The sequence below is a fragment of the Ranitomeya variabilis genome, chromosome 4, assembly GCF_051348905.1.
Source record: "Ranitomeya variabilis isolate aRanVar5 chromosome 4, aRanVar5.hap1, whole genome shotgun sequence".
Lineage (NCBI taxonomy): Eukaryota > Metazoa > Chordata > Amphibia > Anura > Dendrobatidae > Ranitomeya > Ranitomeya variabilis.
In genome coordinates this window covers 752,974,576-752,987,795 of record NC_135235.1, presented here as the reverse complement: position 1 = coordinate 752,987,795, position 13,220 = coordinate 752,974,576, and the positions used below count along the sequence as shown (strand labels likewise).

Below are 13,220 nucleotides of genomic sequence, written 5' to 3'. Positions count from 1 at the left end.
AGCGCGGGAGGGGAGGGGGTGGACAGAGCGCGGGAGGGGAGGGGGTGGACAGAGCGCGGGAGGGGAGGGGGTGGACAGAGCGCGGGAGGGGAGGGGGTGGACAGAGCGCGGGAGGGGAGGGGGTGGACAGAGCGCGGGAGGGGAGGGGGTGGACAGAGCGCGGGAGGGGAGGGGGTGGACAGAGCGCGGGAGGGGGTGGACAGAGCGCGGCAGGGGGTGGACAGAGCGCGGGGGCCGCCAGCGTCCTGAATCCTTATCCTGTCTGTGTTGCCTCCTGCTGGCGGTGTATCCATAGCAGGTGGGACGAACGAGAAGGGAGGAAAGTGCACCATGTACTGATCAGATATGATCTAACAATATGGAAACCCCAGAGCGGCCCCGGCTCACCACCACCCACCCACCCAGAATGGGTCTTACACCCCCCCAGAGCGCACCACCACGGCAGACATCCCCCTCCTCCAGAGCGCACCGGCAAGGCAGACACCTCCCTCCTCCAGTGCGCACCACCACAGCAGACATCCCCCTCCTCCACAGCACACTGACACAGCAGACATCTCTCCCCCCTCCCCCAGAGCACACCGGCACAGCAGACATTTCTCCTCCCCCCCCCCCCCCAGAGCACACCGACACAGCAGACATCTCTCCCCCCTCCCCCAGAGCACACCGGCACAGCAGACATCTCTCCCCCCCCACAGCACACCGGCACAGCTGACATCCCCCTCCTCCAGAGCGCACCACCATGGCAGACATCTCGCCCCCCAGAGAGCACTGGCAAGGCAGATATCCCCTCGTAGAACACACAGACAGGACATACATCTCTCCAGAGCACACCATCGCCGCCAACATCTCCCCTAGTGCGCACCGGCACAGAGGACAGATCCAAAATGTGCACCAGCTCAGCAGACATCACCCACAATGCAATGGTGCAGAAGACATCTCCCACAATTCTCCAGCACAGAGGACATACCCCCAAAACGCTCCAGCACAGCGGACATCCCCCACAATGCACTGGTGCAAGCAGATCTCCCACAATGCCCCAGAACGGTGAAATGTAACATCCAGGACTGGAGCTAGGCGATACTGGTTGTGCGGGATCAATCCCCCCCGAGGGGGAATGTTCACCTATCCAATATATATCAATAGATCTACAACTGCAACACACACACCCTTAAAGGCATTTCAGGTCAGTTGCCTGCCCCTCTATTGGATCCAGCACTCCACCCCTTTAAGATGGCATTTAACTCAAGGTCAGATCTAAGCAGAAGAAATAGTTTTACTGATCACGCTGCAAAACTATCAAAAAGTTAGTGCCCCTCGGTGATGGTGTAAGAGGCCACGGGAGGTTCCAGGAGCCAACAGCCCCCCAGGGCCCCCCGTGGGTCGTCCCCTGCTGCACTGCTGTGTATAACAATATACGTCTCGTCCTTTCCCGAAGACGCGAGATCGCACAGTACAAAGCCTCTGTGTACACAGACTACGGCAGGCAGATCCCCCCAGACCCCGGCATCACGCGATACACCCCACTATGTGACACCACAAAACCTTCCCAACATGACAGCACAAAGGCAGAATCCAGAAATCAGCATCTGCATGTGGAAAAGAGAACGCAGCACTCGTCACCCGCGGACACCAGCAGAAAATCGCACCTGACGTCCTGGGGAAAATCCTGAAACCAAACACTGCAGGAAAACCCAGTGATCCCCCCGGACCCTGGCATCACGCGATACACCCCACTATGTGACACCACAAAACCTTCCCAACATGACAGCACAAAGGCAGAATCCAGAAATCAGCATCTGCATGTGGAAAAGAGAACGCAGCACTCGTCACCCGCGGACACCAGCAGAAAATCGCACCTGACGTCCTGGGGAAAATCCTGAAACCAAACACTGCAGGAAAACCCAGTGATCCCCCCGGACCCTGGCATCACGCGATACACCCCACTATGTGACACCACAAAACCTTCCCAACATGACAGCACAAAGGCAGAATCCAGAAATCAGCATCTGTCTGTGGAAAAGAGAACGCAGCACTCGTCACCCGCAGACACCAGCAGAAAATCGCACCTGACGTCCCGGGGAAAATCCAGAAACCAAACACTGCAGGAAAACCCAGTGATCCCCCCCAGACCCCGGCATCACGCGATACACCCCACTATGTGACACCACAAAACCTTCCCAACATGACAGCACAAAGGCAGAATCCAGCATCTGCATGTGGAAAAGAGAACGCAGCACTCGTCACCCGCGGACACCAGCAGAAAATCGCACCTGACGTCCTGGGGAAAATCCAGAAACCAAACACTGCAGGAAAACCCAGAGCAGATCAGTCCCTGATCTCTGCCACAAGCCGCAGACGCCAGCATGGGGTGGAAAGGGTGAGCGTCGGCAGCAGGCAAGGTCTGGGTACCTGAGGATCCTCGGCAGGTTCTCCGTCAAGGCCGGCAGGCCCGTAGAGAAGGAGAAGTGCACCAGCAGCAGGACGGACAGGGACACCAGGATGGCAGAATTAATGACCACCGCCCCGCCAACAAAGCCAAACACAAAGAGAAGCATGCATCTGGGACTCATGGTCCTGCCCTGGCATGGTGGCACGTCGGGATGAAGGAAGCCGCCCGGCACACAAGGGTTGTACGTGGGCTCTGCCGAGGCTCTGTCATTCAGCCGATGCCATGGACAGACGCTGCAGCAGCCCCAGACCATGACATCATCCCCCCGCCTCAGTGCTGAGGAGAGGCTGAGCCAGGCTGCAGCCAATCACTGCACATCAGCTGTCAGGGGAGCGAGCAGGAGGGAGGGGGGAGCAGAATACAGTGCAGAGTGCTGCGACCCTCGCCGTGCAGAGCGCTGCGACCCTCGCCGTGCAGAGCGCTGCGACCCTCGCCGTGCAGAGCGCTGCGACCCTCGCCGTGCAGAGCGCTGCGACCCTCGCCGTGCAGAGCGCTGCGACCCTCGCCGTGCAGAGCGCTGCGACCCTCGCCGTGCAGAGCGCTGCGACCCTCGCCGTGCAGAGCGCTGCGACCCTCGCCGTGCAGAGCAACAGAACCCGTATCATCCCGAGTGGTGCAAACCTCATCACACATACTGTCACAACCGCCATTCTGCAAAGAGGCAAAACATTCGTCATGAAGCACCACATGCCTCATCATAACGCAGAGCACCACATGCCTCATCATAACGCACAGAGCACCACATGCCTCATCATAAAGCACAGAGCGCCACATGCCTCATCATAAAGCGCCACATGCCTCATCAAAGCAAAGCGACACATGTCTCATCATAAAGCGCCACATGCCTCATCATAAAGCACAGAGCGCCACATGCCTCATCATAAAGCGCCACATGCCTCATCATAAAGCACAGAGCGCCACATGCCTCATCATAAAGCGCCACATGCCTCATCATAAAGCACAGAGCGCCACATGCCTCATCATAAAGCGCCACATGCCTCATCATAAAGCAGAGCGCCACATGCCTCATCATAAAGCACAGAGCGCCACATGCCTCATCATAAAGCGCCACATGCCTCATCATAAAGCACAGAGCGCCACATGCCTCATCATAAAGCAGAGTGCTACATGCCTCATCATAAAGCACAGAGCGCCACATGCCTCATCATAAAGCGCCACATGCCTCATCACAAAGCACAGAGCGCCACATGCCTCATCATAAAGCGCCACATGCCTCATCATAAAGCACAGAGCACCATGTCTCATCATAAAGGACAGAGCGGCACATGTCTCATCATAAAGCACAGAGCCACATGTCTCATCATAAAGCGCCACATGCCTCATCATAAAGCGCCACATGCCTCATCATAAAGCACAGAGCACAACGTCTCATCATAAAGCACAGAGCCACATGTCTCATCATAAAGCGCCACATGCCTCATCATAAAGCACAGAGCGCCACATGCCTCATCATAAAGCAGAGCGCCACATGCCTCATCATAAAGCACAGAGCGCCACATGCCTCATCATAAAGCACAGAGCGCCACATGCCTCATCATAAAGCACAGAGCGCCATATGCCTCATCATAAAGCGCCACATGCCTCATCATAAAGCACAGAGTGCCACATGCCTCATCATAAAGCACAGAGCGCCACATGCCTCATCATAAAGCGCCACATGCCTCATCATAAAGCACAGAGCGCCACATGCCTCATCATAAAGCGCCACATGCCTCATCATAAAGCACAGAGCACCATGTCTCATCATAAAGGACAGAGCGGCACATGTCTCATCATAAAGCACAGAGCCACATGTCTCATCATAAAGCGCCACATGCCTCATCATAAAGCACAGAGCGCCACATGCCTCATCATAAAGCAGAGCGCCACATGCCTCATCATAAAGCGCCACATGCCCCATCATAAAGCACAGAGCGGCACATGTCTCATCATAAAGCACAGAGCGCCACATGCCTCATCATAAAGCGCCACATGCCTCATCATAAAGCACAGAGCGCCACATGCCTCATCATAAAGCACAGAGCGCCATATGCCTCATCATAAAGCGCCACATGCCTCATCATAAAGCAGAGTGCCACATGCCTCATCATAAAGCACAGAGCGCCACATGCCTCATCATAAAGCGCCACATGCCTCATCATAAAGCACAGAGCGCCACATGCCTCATCATAAAGCGCCACATGCCTCATCATAAAGCACAGAGCACCATGTCTCATCATAAAGGACAGAGCGGCACATGTCTCATCATAAAGCACAGAGCCACATGTCTCATCATAAAGCGCCACATGCCTCATCATAAAGCACAGAGCGCCACATGCCTCATCATAAAGCAGAGCGCCACATGCCTCATCATAAAGCGCCACATGCCCCATCATAAAGCACAGAGCGGCACATGTCTCATCATAAAGCACAGAGCGCCACATGCCTCATCATAAAGCGCCACATGCCTCATCATAAAGCACAGAGCGCCACATGCCTCATCATAAAGCGCCACATGCCTCATCATAAAGCACAGAGCGCCACATGCCTCATCATAAAGCGCCACATGCCTCATCATAAAGCACAGAGCACCACATGCCTCATCATAAAGCACAGAGCGCCACATGCCTCATCATAAAGCACAGAGTGCCACATGCCTCATCATAAAGCACAGAGCGCCACATGCCTCATCATAAAGCGCCACATGCCTCATCATAAAGCACAGAGCGCCACATGCCTCATCATAAAGCGCCACATGCCTCATCATAAAGCACAGAGCACCACATGCCTCATCATAAAGCACAGAGCACCACATGCCTCATCATAAAGCGCCACATGCCTCATCATAAAGCACAGAGTGCCACATGCCTCATCATAAAGCACAGAGCGCCACATGCCTCATCATAAAGCGCCACATGCCTCATCATAAAGCACAGAGCGCCACATGCCTCATCATAAAGCGCCACATGCCTCATCATAAAGCACAGAGCACCATGTCTCATCATAAAGGACAGAGCGGCACATGTCTCATCATAAAGCACAGAGCCACATGTCTCATCATAAAGCGCCACATGCCTCATCATAAAGCACAGAGCGCCACATGCCTCATCATAAAGCGCCACATGCCCCATCATAAAGCAGAGCGCCACATGCCTCATCATAAAGCACAGAGCGCCACATGCCTCATCATAAAGCGCCACATGCCTCATCATAAAGCACAGAGCGCCACATGCCTCATCATAAAGCGCCACATGCCTCATCATAAAGCACAGAGCACCACATGCCTCATCATAAAGCACAGAGCGCCACATGCCTCATCATAAAGCACAGAGCCACATGTCTCATCATAAAGCACAGAGCACCACGTCTCATCATAAAGCACAGAGCGGCACAGGCCTCATCATAAAGCACAGAGCACCACATGCCTCATCACAAAGCGCCACATGCTTCATCATAAAGCACAGAGCACCACATGCCTCATCACAAAGCGCCACATGCCTCATCATAAAGCACAGAGTGACACATGCCTCATCATAAAGCACAGAGCGCCACATGCCTCATCATAAAGCACAGAGCGCCACATGCCTCATCATAAAGCAGAGCGGCACATGCCTCATCATAAAGCACAGAGCACCACATGTCTCATCATAAAGCACAGAGCCACATGTCTCATCATAAAGCACAGAGCCACATGCGTCATCGTAAAGCACAGAGCGCCACATGTCTCACCGTAAAGCACAGAGCACCACATGTAAGGTCATGCACTTGGGTAGAAGTAATAAGATGTATAACTATGTGCTTAATTCTAAAACTCTGGGTAAAACTGTCAATGAAAAGGACCTGGGTGTATGGGTGAATGACAAACTCATATTCAGTGGCCAGTGTCAGGCAGCTGCTACAAAGGCAAATAAAATTTTGGGATGTATTAAAAGAGGCATAGATGCTCATGAGGAGAACATAATTTTACCTCTATACAAGTCACTAGTGCGACCACACTTAGAATACTGTGCACAGTTCTGGTCTCCGGTGTATAAGAAAGACATAGCTGAACTGGAGCGGGTGCAGAGAAGAGCGACCAAGGTTATTAGAGGACTGGGGGGTCTGCAATACCAAGATAGGTTATTACACTTGGGGCTATTTAGTTTGGAAAAACGAAGACTAAGGGGTGATCTTATGTTAATGTATAAATATATGAGGGGACAGTACAAAGACCTTTCTGATGATCTTTTTAATCATAGACCTGAGACAGGGACAAGGGGGCATCCTCTACGTCTGGAGGAAAGAAGGTTTAAGCATAATAACAGACGCGGATTCTTTACTGTAAGAGCAGTGAGACTATGGAACTCTCTGCCGTATGATGTTGTAATGAGTGATTCATTAATTAAATTTAAGAGGGGACTGGATACCTTTCTGGAAAAGTATAATGTTACAGGGTATATACACTAGATTCCTTGTTAAGGCGTTGATCCAGGGAACTAGTCTGATTGCCGTATGTGGGGTCGGGAAGGAATTTTTTTCCCCATGATGGAGCTTAAGGTACCTTCACACGATGCCGATCGCTGCAGCGTTGCTGTTTGATCGCTGGGGAGCTGTCACACAGACCGCTCTCCAGCGACCAACGATGCCGAGGTCCCCGGGTAACCAGGGTAAACATCGGGTTGCTAAGCGCAGGGCCGGCGCTCAGTAAGTGTCAGGAAGCAGACGCTGGGGGACGCGCAGGTGAGCATGTACTGTTTGGTTTTTTTACTTTTACGCTGGTAACCAGGGTAAACATCGGGTTACTAAGCGCGGCCCTGCGCTTGGTAACCCGATGTTTACCCTGGTTACCAGTGTAAAACATCGCTGGTATCGTTGCTTTTGCTTTCAAACACAACGATACACGGCGATCGGACGACCAAATAAAGTTCTGGACTTTATTCAGCGACCAGCGACATCACAGCAGGATCCTGATCGCTGCTGCGTGTCAAACGAAACGATATCGCTAGCCGGGACGCTGCAACGTCACGGATCGCTAGCGATATCGTTACAAAGTCGTTTCGTGTGAAGGTACCTTTACTCTTACCACATGGGTTTTTTTGCCTTCCTCTGGATCAACATGTTAGGGCATGTTAGGTTAGGCTATGGGTTGAACTAGATGGACTTAAAGTCTTCCTTCAACCTCAATAACTATGTAACATGCCTCATCGTAAAGCAGAGTGCCACAGGCCTCATCATAAAGCTTGTTATGACTTGTATTGTTTAAGAATATTGTACTTGTTTTTATTACGCATACCCCTCCTCACATGTAAAGCGCCATGGAATAAATGGCGCTATAACAATAATAATAATAATAATAATAATAATAAAGCACAGAGCGCCACATGCCTCATCATAAAGCACAGAGCGCCACATGCCTCACCATAAAGCACAGAGCACCACATGCCTCATCGTAAAGCAGAGTGCCACATGCCTCATCGTGCAGAGCATCGCAACATCTCATCACGCAGAGCGCCCATTGCACAGCAACAGAACCCTCATCACACAGAGCACTGTAAACCTCATCCTCCAGACCGCTGCTATCACACCTGTCACCACGCAGGGCACCAAAATGCTCATCATAAAGCAGGCCAGTGGTACGCAACGCCGCGCGTCAGGGACCAGGGGTACGCAACGCCGCGCACCGGGGACTAACAGTGCTCAGTAATACATCTGTAACACCACAAAAGAAAAGTCATGGAATCCTAGAAAACACAGGACGGAACGACATAACAGCACAATTGTCTCCAGCATCAAGGACATCATTAGTTACATCAGGGATTATTATTATTAGCAGCCTTCAGCTTGATCTTGAGCCATGGAGATATGATGGATGAACGCTCTGTAGGAAGATGGATCTTGTACAGCCTAGATAGGACCACCAGGGTCTTCTCTGCCAGTATCTTGATAGTATAAAGCCTTCAGGTCACTGGTCGTCTTCACCTTGTTCCTTCTAGTCTTCGACCATGTCATCTTCAGTGATCGCTCTCTCCGTATAATGTGTCCATTAGTCCTAGCTAGATGATCCTTCCAGTGACATGTCTGGCTTGATTTCTTCTTCTTGCTGTACATGGTATTGATGATATCGTTACCCAGCTCCACATTTCCAAGGCGTCGACTCTTCTGCCTTGTCTACAGCGTATGAAATACCTGAACTGGTCGGGGTTTACCTCCAACCCCCCCACACATTATGATGCGCGCCCCCCCCCCCCCCCCCCCATACAGTTATAGGATGTTTCGCCCCCAGGTACATTTCGGCCACGCACATTTGGTCCCCAGGATGATACTTACCTATCGCAGCTGCAGCTCCTTGGGTCACGGAGTGCAGTCTAGCGGTTCCACGTGACGTCAGGTGGAAACAGTTGATTTAACATGTCACAAAAGTGCAGCACTCTGTACAGTACTTTTGTGACGTGGATTGATGACGGATGGGAATTCATGAACCACAAGGACAAACTGGCGAAACATTCAAAAACACAGAATTCTGGGGGCAAAACAGGGTACAAACAGGGAGAAATGTACCCGGGGGCGAACTGCTGGGTGCGAAACATCCAAATCTCCCCCCATACGCACACAGTATGATGCAGCCCCCCACACACAGCATGATGCTCCCAAACACAGTATGATGTGCCCCCCCCACATACACAGTATGATCCCCCCACACACAGTATGAGGCTCCCCAACACACACAGTATGATACGCCCCCCCACACACACAGTATGATACGCCCCCCCACACACACAGTATGATGCCCCCCACACACACAGTATGATACGCCCCCCCACACACACAGTATGATACGCCCCCCCACACACACAGTATGATACGCCCCCCCACACACACAGTATGATACGCCCCCCCACACACACAGTATGATACGCCCCCCCACACACACAGTATGATACGCCCCCCCACACACACAGTATGATACGCGCCCCCACACACACAGTATGATACGCGCCCCCACACACACAGTATGATACGTGCCCCCACACACACAGTATGATACGCCCCCCCACACACAGTATGATACGCCCCCCCACATACACACAGTAGGATGCCCCCAAACACAGTATGATGTGCTCCCAAACACAGTATGATGCAGCCCCCCTACACACAGTATGATGCGCCTCTCCACACACAGTATGATGCGCCTCTCCACACACACACAGTATGATGCGCCTCTCCACACACACACAGTATGATGGCCCCCCACACGCACACAGTATGATGAGCCCCCACACACGCACACAGTATGATGACCCCACACACACACAGTATGATGCGCCCCTCCATACCCACACACAGTATGATGGGCCCCCCCGACATACACAGTATGATGCGCCCCCATACCCAGTATGATGCCCTCCCACACACACACAGTATGATGGGCCCCCCCACACACACAGTGCGGTGCCCCCCCAAAACACACATTACGATATATAAATTAAATAAAAAATTAAAAAAGAAAAACAATTAGAAAAATAATCCTTTATAGTACTGCTGCATTTGTATCAGAAAGAACATCACCTCACCACGCAAAAAGCAAATCTTCACCTGTCTATCAACGTAACAGCACCGAAGAAGAAGAATCGTGTTATCAGGTCATTTTCTGTCATTTCACCGCACTCCCATTGTCCAGGATATTGTATGTTAAGACTGGCAATGTCTTCCAAGACTACAACTCCAAAACACCAGGCTGGACGTAGGGCTATGAGGCAGCAAAGCCACAAAAAGAGGACTTAGAAATCCTCCAAAAACTATTCAAAAACACCAGAAAAAAAGGCAGAGATGCCCTGCCACACATGGGCCCCTGCCACACCCTGCCCCCGCCACACATGGGCCCCTGCCACACCCTGCCCCCGCCACACATGGGCCCCTGCCACACCCTGCCCCCGCCACACATGGGCCCCTGCCACACCCTGCCCCCGCCACACATGGGCCCCTGCCACGCACAGGCCCTGACCCCGCGTGTCCATCGCCTCCACCATCACCGGACGCCATGTTGTGCTCACACATCACTCTCTCCGCAGGGAGACTCCGACTGACAGGAAAAAGTCGGCCGCCGCAGTCACCTCTTATACTGCTGAGGTAAAATGAAAGCTGGGCTCTGATTGGTTGCTCTGGACAATAAAAGCCGGGCTCTGAGTGGCTAACCTTGACAATGTAACCTGAGTTCTGACAGGCTGCTCTGGCTACATGAAAGCTAAGCTCTGATTGGGTAAAATGAAAGCAGAGTTCTGTTTGGCGGCTACGGGCAATGACACCTGAGCTCTGATTGGCTACACTAGCAAAATGAAACTGGAACTGTGATTGGTTACTCTGGGCAATACAGGTGGCATCACTGCGATGGCGTCATCCTGTACATAGCACACAGGGGCCCCGGGGCCGCTCTTGTGGCTGCATAAAACTGACAGCCTGCAACTTACAACTTCTTAGAAGAAGCCTAAATGGCGGCATTGTGCCCCGGTGACGGCCCCTATGAATTCCGATCATTCATCCGGCTTTTCTGCATCAGCCGCAGCATTGTTGGGGGATTTCCACACACTGGGGCCATTGTCTCCCCTCCCCCGTACCTGATCTTGCTGTGCAGGGTGGGGTCCAGCGGCTCGGCCCCCAGCAGCTGCTGCAGCTTGCTCCGCTCCAGGTGCTCCATGTAGTTGTGGATAATCTGCAGGAAGAGGTGGGATTGTTAGAAGCCCACCATTCTATACTACACAGAAAGTGAGAGCCTACTCCTAATGTACAGGGACGGTGAGGAGCACGTGTAGGGGCCACGGGGGCCGCCGTACCTCGGAATGGCGCTGGTGCAAGGCGTTGTACTCCTTCTTCAGCTCGGCTTCTCTCTCCTCCAGGCGACTGACTGAAAAGAGAAAATCCAGAGAACATCACAGGACTCGAGAAGCGAGCAATGTCAGTGCGGGGAGAAGAAAGGTGGGAGCGCAAGTAGTCTGTATACACACACACACACATCAGCCACAAGATTAATACCACTAACTGGTGAAGGAGTAACACGGCGGGGCTTACGGGGTTGCTCCAGGTATAGGGGAAGGGTGGTCCTGGTACACGGCAGGCCTTACAATGTGCTCCAGGTATAGGGGAAGGGTGGTCCTGGTACACGGCAGGCCTTGCAATGTGCTCCAGTTATAGGGAAGGGGTGCTCCTGGTACACGGCAGGCCTTGCAATGTGCTCCAGTTATAGGGAAGAGGTGCTCCTGGTACACGGCAGGCCTTACAATGTGCTCCAGGTATAGGGGAAGGGTGCTCCTGGTACACAGTGGGCTTTGCAATGTGCTCCAGTTAGAGGGAAGGGGTGCTCCTGGTACACAGCAGGCCTTGGAATGTGCTCCAGTTATAGGAGACAGGTGCTCCTGGTACACAGTGGGCCTTGCAATGTGCTCCAGTTATAGGGAAGGGGTGCTCCTGGTACACGGTGGGCCTTGCAATGTGCTCCAGTTATAGGAGAGAGGTGCTCCTGGTACACGGCAGGCCTTACAATGTGCTCCAGGTATAGGGGAAGGGTGCTCCTGGTACACGGCAGGCCTTGCAATGTGCTCCAGTTATAGGGAAGAGGTGCTCCTGGTACACGGCAGGCCTTACAATGTGCTCCAGGTATAGGGGAAGGGTGCTCCTGGTACACAGTGGGCCTTGCAATGTGCTCCAGTTATAGGGAAGGGGTGCTCCTGGTACACGGCAGGCCTTGGAATGTGCTCCAGTTATAGGAGAGAGGTGCTCCTGGTACACGGCAGGCCTTGCAATGTGCTCCAGTTATAGGGAAGGGGTGCTCCTGGTACACGGCAGGCCTTGCAATGTGCTCCAGTTATAGGGAAGAGGTGCTCCTGGTACACGGCAGGCCTTACAATGTGCTCCAGGTATAGGGGAAGGGTGCTCCTGGTACACAGTGGGCCTTGCAATGTGCTCCAGTTATAGGGAAGGGGTGCTCCTGGTACACGGCAGGCCTTGCAATGTGCTCCAGTTATAGGGAAGAGGTGCTCCTGGTACACGGCAGGCCTTGCAATGTGCTCCAGTTATAGGAGACAGTTGCTCCTGGTACACAGTGGGCCTTGCAATGTGCTCCGGTTATAGGGAAGGGGTGCTCCTGGTACACGGTGGGCCTTGCAATGTGCTCCAGTTATAGGGAAGAGGTGCTCCTGGTACACGGCAGGCCTTACAATGTGCTCCAGGTATAGGGGAAGGGTGCTCCTGGTACACGGCAGGCCTTGGAATGTGCTCCAGTTATAGGAGAGAGGTGCTCCTGGTACACAGTGGGCCTTGCAATGAGCTCCAGTTATAGGGGAGGGGTGCTCCTGGTACACGGTGGGCCTTGCAATGTGCTTGTTACAGGGGAGAGCTGCTCCTGGTACACGGTGGGCCTTGCAATGAGCTCCAGTTATAGGGGAGAGGTGCTCCTGGTACACGGCAGGCCTTGCAATGTGCTCGTTATAGGTGAGAGCTGCTCCTGGTACACGGTGGGCCTTGCAATGAGCTCCAGTTATAGGGGAGGGGTGCTCCTGGTACACGGCAGGCCTTGCAATGTGCTCCAGTTATAGGGGAGAGGTGCTGCTGGTACACGGTGGGCCTTGCAATGAGCTCCAATTATAGGGGATGGGTGCTCCTGGTAAACGGTGGGCCTTGCAATGTGCTCCAGTTACAGGGGAGAGCTGCTCCTGGTACACGGTGGGCCTTGCAATGTGCTCGTTATAGGGGAGGGGTGCTCCTGGTACACAGCAGGCCTTGCAATGTGCTCCAGTTACAG

The 13,220-nt window shown here is 53.1% G+C and overlaps 1 protein-coding gene across 3 annotated transcripts in view; it reads right to left on the bottom strand.

The window, feature by feature from the left end:
• SPAG9 (sperm associated antigen 9) overlaps positions 1-13,220 on the bottom strand; it is a 60,506-nt gene that overhangs the window by 22,604 nt on the left and 24,682 nt on the right. For 2 of the 3 annotated variants that reach the window (XM_077254760.1, XM_077254761.1), the window contains exons 3-4: positions 11,257-11,327; positions 11,041-11,135 (exon numbers count right to left, since the gene is read on the bottom strand). In XM_077254760.1, the coding sequence (XP_077110875.1) occupies positions 11,041-11,135; positions 11,257-11,327 (166 nt within the window). Of the gene's footprint in view, positions 1-2,409; positions 2,701-11,040; positions 11,136-11,256; positions 11,328-13,220 lie in introns of those variants that run through there. The other variant, XM_077254762.1, reaches the window with a different exon arrangement.